At 46.0% G+C, this 12,212-nt stretch overlaps 1 protein-coding gene across 1 annotated transcript in view; it reads left to right on the plus strand.

Annotated features, from left to right (window-relative positions):
- Window positions 1-12,212, plus strand: part of CSMD2 (CUB and Sushi multiple domains 2) — a 690,555-nt gene that overhangs the window by 391,390 nt on the left and 286,953 nt on the right. The window contains exon 10 of the mRNA XM_056846155.1: window positions 6,391-6,512. Coding sequence (XP_056702133.1) covers window positions 6,391-6,512 — 122 coding nt within the window. The remainder of the gene's footprint in view (window positions 1-6,390; window positions 6,513-12,212) is intronic.

Below are 12,212 nucleotides of genomic sequence, written 5' to 3' on the forward strand. Positions count from 1 at the left end.
CTTAACCACACACCACACTGGCTCTCCACAGGGCTTAACACCCCACTGCCCCAACATCTCCCTCTAGGTTTTCAGGAGGACCATGTCTATGGAGGAGGGCAAAGGAGGAAGCGTGTTTGCCACAGAGGAGTTTTGGACAACCGGCTTCTCTACCTGCTGTGGCATTGATCGATAGTCTTGAGCACCAAAGTGGCCCCTGATTCTTTTTGTTTCCCCTTCTCACTGCCATGGGTCTTAAAGCCACCCCTGCCATTCTGCTCCCTCCCCTTTTTGCGAAGTTTATTAGGCACTCGGTCCGCCAGGCAGCTGGAATCCAGCTAATTCCTTGACGCTGGGATGGAAAGAATTAAATCAGTTTAAGAGGACATTTGGCATAAATATGCAACTCTGTAAATTAAATTTATAGTGGCCTTTCATTTGAAATAAAGGAGGACTTGCCAGTGTTGTTACGATGCTATTAATCAATTTTATTAGTTCTCTTTTTTAAAAAAAGGAAAACTAGGAGGTTAGTTACACACCTTTATTTCTTTCTCTTTTTTTAAAAAAATCGTATTTATACAATTGTGTCCTTGTGCAAGTTTTCATTTTGAATAATTTTCTAAAAATCCTTTAACGATTCAAAGACATGGCCTTTTTTTGGTACAACAAGGATGTTTAGCCGTTAAGTTACTAGCCCTCAGGGTTCTTCTGCAAGGTGCTGTTTAATTCACCATGACTACTGTATAGATATAATCGCTGTGTGTCTGCAAAAAATACATAACCAGACTTAGCCTTGTGTGAGATTTCACCCTAGCATTCACTGGATGTCCTTTTTCAGCTGTTGCTTCTACTCTGATGCTGTCAAAAAATCAGAGAATAACACCCCCCCACACACACACACACACACATACATTCCCCAAAGTCTAGTACGGATGAGTTCCTACCTATTCAGGTAAGAACTGGTTGAATTCCTCCTCCCCCAAATATTCAGTTTTGTTGCCTACCACTAGGTAGTAGAGTTGAACATTATTTCTTGTGCTCTCGTTGAGGTGGGAAACCTGTGTCTGGACAGTATCAGTGCAATGGGGACAGCTCTGTGTAAAGAATCCTCTCTCTTTAGAAAACTAGAATATTAAGGAGGAAAGGTTTTTTTATCTAGCTTTCTGCCTGTCAAACCAGCCTTCTGTGTGGTGGGAATTGTTTTGCACGGAAAAACTTTCTATCCCATGAGTCCCCATCTGCAGTTTGAAGTGGTACACCGTTGAGACAGATTGGCCAACTAAGTGACCATTAGACCTTTCTTGTGCCAATGTGGTGTAGTGGTTAAGTGCAGTGGTTTGGAGCGGTGGACTCTAATCTGGAGAACCAGATTTGATTCCTTGCTTCTCCACATGAGCAGCGGAGGTTAATCTGGTGAACTAGATTTGTTTCCTCACTCCTACACGGGAAGCCAGCTGGGTGACCTTGGGCTAGTCACAGCTCTCTTAGAACTCTCTCAGCTCCACCTATCTCACAGGGTATCTGTTGTGGGGAGGGGAAGGGAAGGTGATTGTAAGCCGGTTTGATTCTTCCTTAAGTGGTAGAGAAAGTCGGCATATAAAAACCAACTCTTCTTCTTTCATTGCATGATTCTGTGATGGGGGGTGTCAGTGAGAGTCAGTTCTCCCACCCCTTGTGCTGAAAGGCGAGCCTGCCTGGAGTCCTCTTATCAGAACCATTTGTTCAGCATAAAGTTATATTTTTGTGAGCAGTAGAGCACCATATCTGGCTTTTCTACCTAGGGCAGGAATGGTGTCTGAAAGGTCATGGTGTTACAAGTCAGGGACGTTTGTTCCTAATGAGGTTGAGAGAAGAATCTCTTCAGGAGCAGCTTCAGACATGCATAGCTTCTTGTGTCTGACTTGTACGTCTACAGCGATGTCAGAGAGACTCTGGAGAGGTATACAAGTTGTTACCGAGTTGGGAACACATGTGCCTCACTTGTGGCTAGAGATTCTGGAATCTGATTTGGACATCACCCCTCCCTTCCATCTCCCAGAGTTCAGGAACCAGAAGTCACTTATGTTTCCCGTTCACCCCTATCAACGTTCAAGCCTGCAGCAGACTGTGAATTTCGGAATTCCAGGCTGTCAGGTGGGAATTCAACTTGTGCTGCACAAACCACCCAGCACTGTCCAGAAGAGGGAACTCCTGGAAGACCATCTAGCTCCGCAGATGATAGAATGGAGAGGATCTTGTGGTTCACCCTGATGCTCATAAGAATTTCCAGACCCCCGGTCTGAGCAACCAAGTGGACTCCCTGACTGCATCCAGTGTGGTGTAGTGGTTTGGAGCGGTGGAGTCTGATCTGGAGAACCGAGTTTGATTCCCCACTCCTCCACATGAGCGGCGGAGGCTAATCTGGTGAACTGGATTTGTTTCCCCACTCCTCCACACGAAGCCAGCTGGGTGACCTCGGGCAAGTCACGTTCTCTCAGCCCCACCCACCTCGCAGGGTGTCTGTTGTGGGTAGGAGAGGGGAAGGTGATTGTAAGCCGGTTTGAGTCTCCCTTAAGTGGTAGAGAAAGTTGGCATGTAAGAAACAACTCTTCTTCTTCTTCTTCTTCTTCTTCTTCTTGCCTTCTACAGAGGTGTATTGCCAGTTGTGCTCTTGCACTAGCTTGTTTACCGCAGACACCAGAACATAGCATGATTGGCCCTCACCTATCACATTGTGCCACCTTTTATGCTTTTCTCATGTGGCCAGGGTTGGCCCCACCCAGTAGGGAGAGAAGGCAAAGACGGATGGATTCTTCAGATGAAACTGGAAAGCATAGGAGCATGTGTTCTTCTAGTATTTCTATCCTCGATCCCACAGTCTGCATCCTGCCGTCTTTCATCAGTGGTAGCCGAGATAATATGTGTGGATGCCGACACTACTCCTAAAGAGCTACATGTTGTTTGTGTATTTGAGTCGCAGTGTAGCAGAAAGTTGATTTTGTTTTGTTTTCTGGCACGCCACCAACTTAAGCATTCTCCCAGCGTCTTTGACGTTTTGGGCTTGAACCCCCGCCTTCCCATTTTCGGGACTGGGTTTGACAGCTCTTCGCTCTGGAAACCAAAGCCACCCTTGTGACAGCTGAATACGGCTGTGTGTGCCAGTTTCCTTCTCCACCACCTGCCTGACTGTTCCCATCTCTCAATTTTGTCATAGGTCATATTTCCCCACTTCATCAGCTCCACTCTCTCAGTAGCATTTGTTTGAAACATCTGTGCCTCCCTTACACTCTCTCTTGCTCTGTCTCTTCATGTTCCCTCTGTTTTACGGACGTCCCTCTACTCATTAGATTTCTGCTTTATGCCACTTCCTTTTCTTTGGTGCAACTTCCTGGCATATGGACACATCCATATGACTGTAAAAAAATGGCTGACCTGCCTCTTCTCTCGGGCTCTCTCTCTTCTCCTGCATTCCCTTCTCGTCTCATGCTCTTCTTCAGTAATTTCAGTTTCTTTCAGATGGTGAGTCTGTGAGCAAAGCTGGCCCTTTTATTTCCCCTGCTGGAGTGCTGTACCATAAAATATGATCACGATGTCCAGGATAGTTTAGCTTATACACAGCAGAAGCTGTCTAGTTGGGGCAATAGGGAAGACAGTATAATGAGGGAGACCAAATAGAATTTGGCAGGTTACGGGCCCTGAAAACCATCGGAAGGAAATTCCAGAGATGTTGTCTCCAAGACTAATGCTTGGCACCTCACTTACAGAGTTGTAGATTTCACACTAGGCGGTTTAAGTCCAGTCTCTAGCCCTCTACACACGACCCCTCCGCTCATGGACTCAATGCACAAAGTGCTCTTTCTCTTCACGTGTCCAGTCAATGAATGGAGGGGTTGTGTGTAGAGGGCTACTCTTACCTTCATTCTCCCCATCTGGCCTCCCTTACAGGGCTGTTGGAAGGATTACTGTGGCAATGCACATGAAGCACTCTGAACCACAAAAGTTCTACACAAATGAGAGGCATTATTTATTGATTAATAAAATTGCCAAGCTGGGACTCTGACGTTGATTGCAGAGACCAAACTCCAATGGAAGGGAGTTTGTTTTGCGTCTCCTCTTCTTCTTAAGCACTATCTTTTCTTTTTCTTCTTTGCTTTCCTTGGAAATGCTCTTCAGAAGGGCTGCCATTTCCCATCCTTCCAGAATCCATGGAGGAATCAGACTGGACGCAGCCTCCCTCTGTTAAATACTCACCATGTTGTGCTTGATTTAGCCTCCAGGTTAAGGGCGGGTAAAGGAAGCTGCAACCTCCTTCTCTCGCTGCAGGGAAGCCATACACGAGAACAGAGTTTGCAATTTAGCCGATGCCTCCACAGACCAGCTAGGCCAGGGCCTGTGCTCTAGACACCCTCCGTTTGTAGGAAGTGGGTTGCATCCTGAGGTTTCTAGCCAGGCACCCAACCTGTGCCAAGTCACTCCTAGAGGTCCGTGAGTGCAGAACTGCATGCAGTTTGGCATAAGATCATAAGAAAGGCCCTGCTGGATCAGACCAAGGCCCATCAAGTCCAGCAGTCTGCTCACACAGTGGCCAACCAGGTGCCTCTAGGAAGCCCCCAAATAAGATGTCTGCGGCAGCACCATCCTGCCTGTGTTCCACAGCACCTAAGATAATAGGCATGCTCCTCTGATTCTGGCATCTGGCACATCTTTGTAGGCCCTTCAAATACTAGTGAGGTTGACTTTTATTTCCATTTGACTCACATGAGTAGAAATGCTTCTCACGTTCTAGCGCTTTTCATTGTGGAGTCCGAGGTTTTAGAAAACTATTGATTAAATAATCAGTTGATGTTAACTCTTCACCATGTAGCCGCCTGACATTTTAAAAAAATCAAATTGGAAAAAAATAATATTTGACTATTTGGAAATGTTGGGTTGTATCCTGTTATCCATTCTAGTAATGGCATCATTTTTCTCTGTCCCAAGAAGCCTCCTGCTGATCTGAGAAGATATTTTTTTTGGGGGGGGGGGTGTCCAAAAATTATGCAAAAATAAATGTCTCACCTCTAGAAACTTTGCATGACTCAGTTTTTCTAAAAAGTACCACTTTGGCTTGTTGATCCGCTTCTGGTTCCGCTTTGTTTTGCTTGCTTCCTTTCCCTTAAACCTGTTGAAACCTGCCAGGGCACCATTTTCATCTCCTGCCCCTCTGCTTGTGGTAGGGTTGCCAGGTCCCCCCACTCTCCACCAGCGGGAGGTTTTTTGGGTGGAACCTGAGGAGGGCAGGGTTTGGGGATGGGAGGGACTTCAATGCCATAGAGCCCAATTCCCCAAGCAGCCATTTTCTCCAGGTGAACTTATCTCTGTCGGCTGGAGATCAGTTGTAATAGCGGGAGATCTCCAGCTAGTACCTGGAGGTTGGCAACCCTTGCTTGTGGCCTTACTGTACCTGGTGCAAAATCTAGATGTGGTTTGATCTGGCCTTAAGGCATTCAACTAGCCTGGCATTCACAGTTTGTGCCTTGCTGACCCTAATGGAGTCCACTACCCACAGATTGCAGCCAGCTGCTGGACAACTACCCCCTTCTTAGCTCCATTTTCAAGAGTCCCAACTAGAGGACTGCTGAGCCATAGGGGTGCTGCTGCTGCTTTCTGTTGGGATACGGCTGTGCAAACCTGCTCTTTGTTAGGAAGGGAATGGGGGTCCAGCCCTGATAGGGTTGCCAGGTCCCTCTTCACCACTGGTGGGAGGTTTTTTGTGGCAGAGCCTGAGGAGGGCAGGGTTTGGGGAGGGGAGGGACTTCAATGCCATAGAGTCCAGTTGCCAAACCGGCCATTTTCTCCAGGTGAACTGATCTCTATCGGCTGGAAATCAGTTGTAATAGCAGGAGATCTCCAGCTAGTACCTGGAGGTTGGCAACCCTAAGCCCTGACAAGCCTATGGCAGCCTATTGAGTCTCATCAAGTGCATAAAATCCAGACATAAGAACATAAGAAAAGCCATGCTGGGCCAGACCAAGGTTCAAGTCCAGCAGTCTGTTCACACAATGGCCAACCAGGTGCCTCTAGGAAGCCCACAAACGAGACACCTGCAGCAGCATAGTCCTGCCTGTTTTCCACAGCACCTAATACAATAGGCATGCTCCTCTGATCCTGGAGAGAATAGGTATGCATCATGACTAGTATCCACCTATGGGTGGGGTCCCAGGTGGGACTGCAAAAGCATGAAGTTTCCTTAGTCCCCGGGTGACTGTTGGGCTGTGCTCACCCTGGTGGTCCACTTGCCATACAGGCACAGGGTTGGATCCCACAGAAAGCTTCCGTGACTTGTTCGGTGGAAGGAATCCAGTCTTTGTCCCCAATTGAAGGGTACCCAGAACTGCAAAAATTTCCCCCACACATGGTCCTGTCTTTTTTCCCCCTTCCCTCCCCCTACAGCTAGAATGTGCGACACGTACCTCCGAGGCCCCAGTGGCGTTATCACATCTCCCAACTATCCAGTTCAGTACGATAACAACGCCTACTGTGTGTGGGTGATAACAGCGGTCAACCCAGCCAAGGTAAGTCTTACAGATTCATGAACCTGGGGCTGAACGTGGTCTGTTTTTGTGGGATCCAGGCAGTGGTTGGCTCTTTGGGAAGCTGGACCCACAAATAACTGCAGAGAGCCTTTATAAGGAGCTGCCAGTGGATTCATACTGGATCAGAGGACCCCATTAGATGACAGTGTACGAGGAGATGATGTTCCAGACAGGGTGGCTAAAACGTAGCAACGGAGCAGAAAGGGTGGGTCAAGACAGGAAATGCTGTCACAAACAGGAAATGAAATCAAAAAGCTGATAATGTGATGCTGAGATAAGGGGTGGGATCCACCAAGAATTGGTCTCATACCATGGAGAGAGGGGGGAGTGAAGCTACACAGAATAGCCACCGAGGCTCGTTACGTGGTTGCTCGGGCAATGTGCTAGTATTTATTCTTGGAGTATTTGCAGAACTTGCTGGCCATTTGGAGCAGAGATTGCAAATAGTCTTCTGGGGGGGTTGGGAACTGCTTGCTCAACTCATCAAATATCTCAGAAGGGGTCTGCTGGAAATCCATAGCGGTATCAATACCTTTATCGTAGAGCGAAACTTTGAGATGGATTGGGGGTGGGTGGGTTTCTGCTTGGAGAAAACATTGTGAGGATTGTTGAGGGAAGCCAAGAAAGATAACATGAACAAAATTCTTCAAAAGGGTTCCATAGATCCGGGGGTGGGAGGAAATATTGCACCCTCCTGGCACTTTGTAGTCTCCAAAGTCAGAGATATTGCTGAACAAAATTTCTAGTAAGTTGTTTTTTTTGGGGGGAGGGGGACTCCAGAGCCTCTGTAATCCTTGTCCTTCCCTATTATTGGAAGACACAGAAAAAATTATGTTAAAGAGTTTAGAAAATGCAGAATAAATTATGCACAGTAAACAAAGTTTGCCTGGCAGGTTGCAGAATTCAGCTTTTCGCCCAGAATTTTTATTTTTTTTGGCACAGAACTCAGAGACCTGGCTGTGTTTCCTCCATATTTATTTTTAGAGCAGTCAGCATATTATTGGTGCAAAAACTATGTTTGGTGACTGAAATCAGTAATTGTTTAACCGGATTTGGCATAAAGACTGGTTGGAAGTATGTCCTCTGGTCTGTAGAAGCCACATGGGCCCATCCTTATTTGTGTAGACACACTTTTACTGTTTGCAGTAAATCAAGTAATGAAAGGTAGATGGGATCGGGGGAGTTTCTGGCACACCTGAAGTAGATGGGTGATGGTGACCTGGAAGATTAGAAGAGTTATGCTTAGAAATCCATTTGACTTCCTCTGTAAGGGAAAATATGCCATCGGCGACCACACACATTATAGATAGGATTTCCAGCTGCAGGTTGGGAAATGGAGATTTGGGGAGTGGAGCCGGAGGAGGGCAGGTTTTGGTGAGTAGAGGGACTTCAATGGGGAATAATGCCATAGAGCCCACTTTCCAAATTGGCCTTTTTCTCCAGGTGGCCTGATCTCTGTCACCTGGAGATAAATTGTAATCCCAGAAGATCTCCAGCCACCACCTGGAGGTTTGGTAAACTAAAGTTAGCATGCTGAAAGATAATTAGCAAACATAAGACAGCAACAATTGCAAACAACTACAAACAATACTTATTTATGCTTCACAGAGCAAAGCAAGATACAAACAGTATCTAATACAGTTATGGACAATGTCCAAAAGTCAATACATGACCACAAGCGAAGACACTAAAATCCTAGGATAGTAGCTAGGAAGGTTGTACTGCATAACTTTGTTTATATAGTGGCCCCTGAGGAAGGCTATCATCTGAAGCCGAAACAGAAAGAAAACCGGAATTCTGTAGCATTGGCATTGTTTCATCACCTTACCTCTTGGAGAGAAGGAAACCTTCCTAGCTACTATCCTAGGATTTTAGTGTCTTCGCTTGTGGTCATGTATTGACTTTTGGACATTGTCCATAACTGTATTAGATACTGTTTGTATCTTGCTTTGCTCTGTGAAGCATAAATAAGTATTGTTTGTAGTTGTTTGCAGTTGTTGCTGTCTTATGTTTGCTAACCACCTGGAGGTTGGCAACCCTAATGATAGAGCTGCCCAGTTTCACACTGCTGGTGGGACATTGAATGTTTGAAGGCCGTGGCTCAGTGGCAGTACATCTGCTTGGCACATAGAAGCCCCAGATTCGATTCCCGGTGCCTCCAGTTTAAAAAGAAAGAATCCGGTAGTGGGTGATATGAAAGACCTCTGCTTGAGACCCTGGAGACACACTGCTAGTCTGAGTAGACAGTACTGACCCTGATGGACCAATGGTCTGGTTCAGTATAAGGCAGCTTCATAAGGCAGCTACATAAAAATTGTTTCTTCTCATTCAAAATGATCAGGCAAAGGTACAGTCTTTTTTCTCCCCCCCCCCCACCAGCCCCACCTAACTCCGGGGGAGCAAGTACAAAAAGGAAATATTCTTCTGTCTCCGATTCAGGGGGGTGTTATCATTTTGGCTTTTCCAGGCAAGGGTGCTTGGGCCCATTGGAAGGTCAGAAAAACTATGGGTATTGTTTAGGGTTGCCATGTTTAGGGTTGCCATGTTTAGGGTTGCCATGTTTCTCTCACCACCAGCAGGAGGTTTTGGGGACGGAGCCTGAGGAGGGCAGGGTTTGGGGAGGGGCGGGACTTCAATGCCATAGAACCCAATGGCCAAAGCGGCCATTTTCTCCAGGGGAACGGGTCTCTATCGACTGGAGATCACTTGTAATAACGGGAGATCTCCAGCTAGTACCTGGAGGTTGGCAACCCTAGTATCGTTTGGACGGCTGCATCCCTGCAGTGAGTATGGAGGGATGCAGGTAGGCCTTTTGCGGGGACTCCTTTGCTGCGGCAATGCCTAGCGGCAGCATGGGATAATACTCTCACAGTGTTTTCCGTGCACCCCCCTCCTGACTATCACTGCTGTCCTTGTTTCCGCGAATGAGATGATTGGCGAAAAACTGCATTGATGGATTTTGGACGAGCGCAGCTGCGCCCATTTGTTACTGCTCAGCTTGTTCTGTTAATGCGAGAAGTTGTTCCTCGACTGCAGCCTGATGTCCTTCCCGGTGTTTAAATGGCTGAGAATGTTCCTTGGGTTCCCTTGGGCTCCTTCTCTTCTCAGACAGATGAGAGGAGGAGGAAAAGAGCAAGCAAGGAGAGAAACAAGTGGAAAACAAATCAATTGCTTTTAGCATTTGTCTGCTCTCGCTAGAATCTGCAGAGATTGCAGAAATGTGTTGCTTGAAGATATTACAGTGTGCCGGGAAACGAGTGTGTGGGTCGGTGGGGAGAGGAGCCGAACATGAGCAGGCAAGAATCCCGAATCCTTCCCCAGAAAGGTGAAGTTAGAATTGTTGCCCATTTCTTCCTTAGAACTCTGCATAGCAATATAGCACTCCTGCCTATTAGGCTGCTGAACCTTCTGTCCTTTCTCTATTATTAGTATCATCATCGTTAACATAATTATCAATTAATTATCATAATTGTCAATTAATCATAAAGTCACAACTGACTTATGATGACACCCATGGGGTTTTCAAGGCAAGAGGGGAGCAGAGGTGATTTGCCATTGCCTTCCTCTGCATAGCAACCCCAGTCTTCCTTGGCGGTCTCTGATCTGGAGAACCGGGTTTGATTCCCCACTCCTCCACATGAGCGGCGGAGGCTAATCTAGTGAACTGGATTTGTTTCCCCACTCCTACACTCAAAGCCAGCTGGGTGACCTTGGGCTAGTCACTCTCAGCCCCACCTACCTCACAGGGTGTTTGTTGTGGGGAGGGGAAGGGAAGGTGATTGTAAGCAGGTTTGATTCTTCCTTAAGTGGTAGAGAAAGTCAGCATATAAAAACCAATTCTTCTTCTTCTTTTTCTTCTTGCTCTTCTTCTTCTTGATGGAGATCAGGGGGTACAAAATAATTTCTCACTTTGCCTAATATGACTTGAATGTAGATGCTTTGAAATATTTGAGTAGTTAAAAGTACATGATTGAATGTTTTTTGGGGGTAAAGCAGATCTCACCGGACAAAGTTCAAATTCTTGCACACTTACACACCAAGAGAAGTCCATCAAGTCACGAAGACTGCTTCATGAGATCGTACATTAAAAAAAAAAAATCCTTTGGGATCAAGCTTCTCAGCTGTGTGAAGTTTAGCACAGTTCAGCCTTACAAGTTAGTCGCCCAAAATGTTTTATTACCTTTAATAGTTTAGTCAACTGGCCTAAACAGGGGAGGGGGAAAAACATTTGTGATTTTCCCATGCTCGCTCACCGGGAGGTGATCCTTCCCTCTCCCAGATGAGCAGTCGGCTGACTTTTCTAAACCTGTCATCACCCATTTCACTTAATTTACCCGCAGATCTCATTAAAAGCTTTGCCTTTGCGGTCTGTTTTCTATGACTTTTAAAAAAAAACCAAAAAAAAGAATGCTATTCATTTATCTATATTTGCCAGAAGGTCTCTTGTTATTTAATGACTCATTAAATAATTTCAATCTTTAACTAAAAGTAAAAAAAAAAAAATCTAGGTCAAGGGGGAGGTTGTGGGAGGGGAGAAGGAAAGAATATATAAATCTTGCGCTCCGGAAGCTTGTTCCTATGCAACAAGGTTATGGTCTACAGTGTACTAAAATGTAATTAGCTGTTTAATTAGGGTCAGACTCGTTAAAATGCAGTTTACTTGAATGACTGCTTTAACTAATGATGTGTGCCACTTAACAACCCTTTGTTCTTTGGATTAATTACATTATTTTATCATTACATGGTTTTTAACAATACTTTTAGCACAGGTGGATACATAGTTGTAGTAAGCACCTCAGACTTTATACACCTTGGATGGAAATAGCAATAAGATACAGGTAAAGGTACAGGACAAAGCCATGTTTGAACAAGATTTGATTTTGAGATAGATACATGGTGCTACTTACACTCCCTCCTACACACACACACAGCTTATGAATAAATATAAACTCCTTTATCTTCATTTAGGAAACAAGTCTTTCATTTGGCGGCTGAGGTTAAATGACTAGTGTGGTTTATTAAATGTGCCGCACGATATGTGTTCGCTGGTTTCAATTAATAGGCAATTACTTGTGCGGTGCCAATGCTTTTTGTGCGTTTCCGTTGTTGTGTCAACACAGAACCTTTTTGTCAGAAAAGAAGGCAGCTGGAGGAAACATTGGAAGGTTTTTTTAAGGCTGCTTTGATGGGGATGTATGCCAGGATTCCTCCTCTGCTTTGGGCCCAAGAACGATATTTCAGAAAGAAAACAGAAGTGTGTGTGAGGGAGAGGTTGCCAGATCCTTCTTCACCACCGGTGGGAGGTTTCTGGGGCGGAGCCTGAGGAGGGCGGGGTTTGGGGAGGGGAGGGACTTCAATGTCATAGAGTCCAATGACCAAAGCAGCCATTTTCTCCCAGTGAACTGATCTCTATAGTCTGGAGATCAGTTGTAATAGCAGGAGATCTCCAGTTATTACCTGGGGGTTGGCAACCCTAGGAGGAGTGGGGAATTAAACCTGGTTCTCCAGATTAGAGTCCACCGCTCCAAACCACCGCTCTTAACCTAGGGTTGCCAGGTCCCTCTTTGCCACCAGCGGGAGGTTTTGGGGCGGAGCCTGAGAAGGGTGGGGTTTGGGGAAGGGAGGGGCTTCAATGCCATAGAGTCCAATTGCCAAAGTGGCCATTTTCTCCAGGGGAAC

This window comes from Euleptes europaea, chromosome 3 (assembly GCF_029931775.1).
Source record: "Euleptes europaea isolate rEulEur1 chromosome 3, rEulEur1.hap1, whole genome shotgun sequence".
NCBI lineage: Eukaryota > Metazoa > Chordata > Lepidosauria > Squamata > Sphaerodactylidae > Euleptes > Euleptes europaea.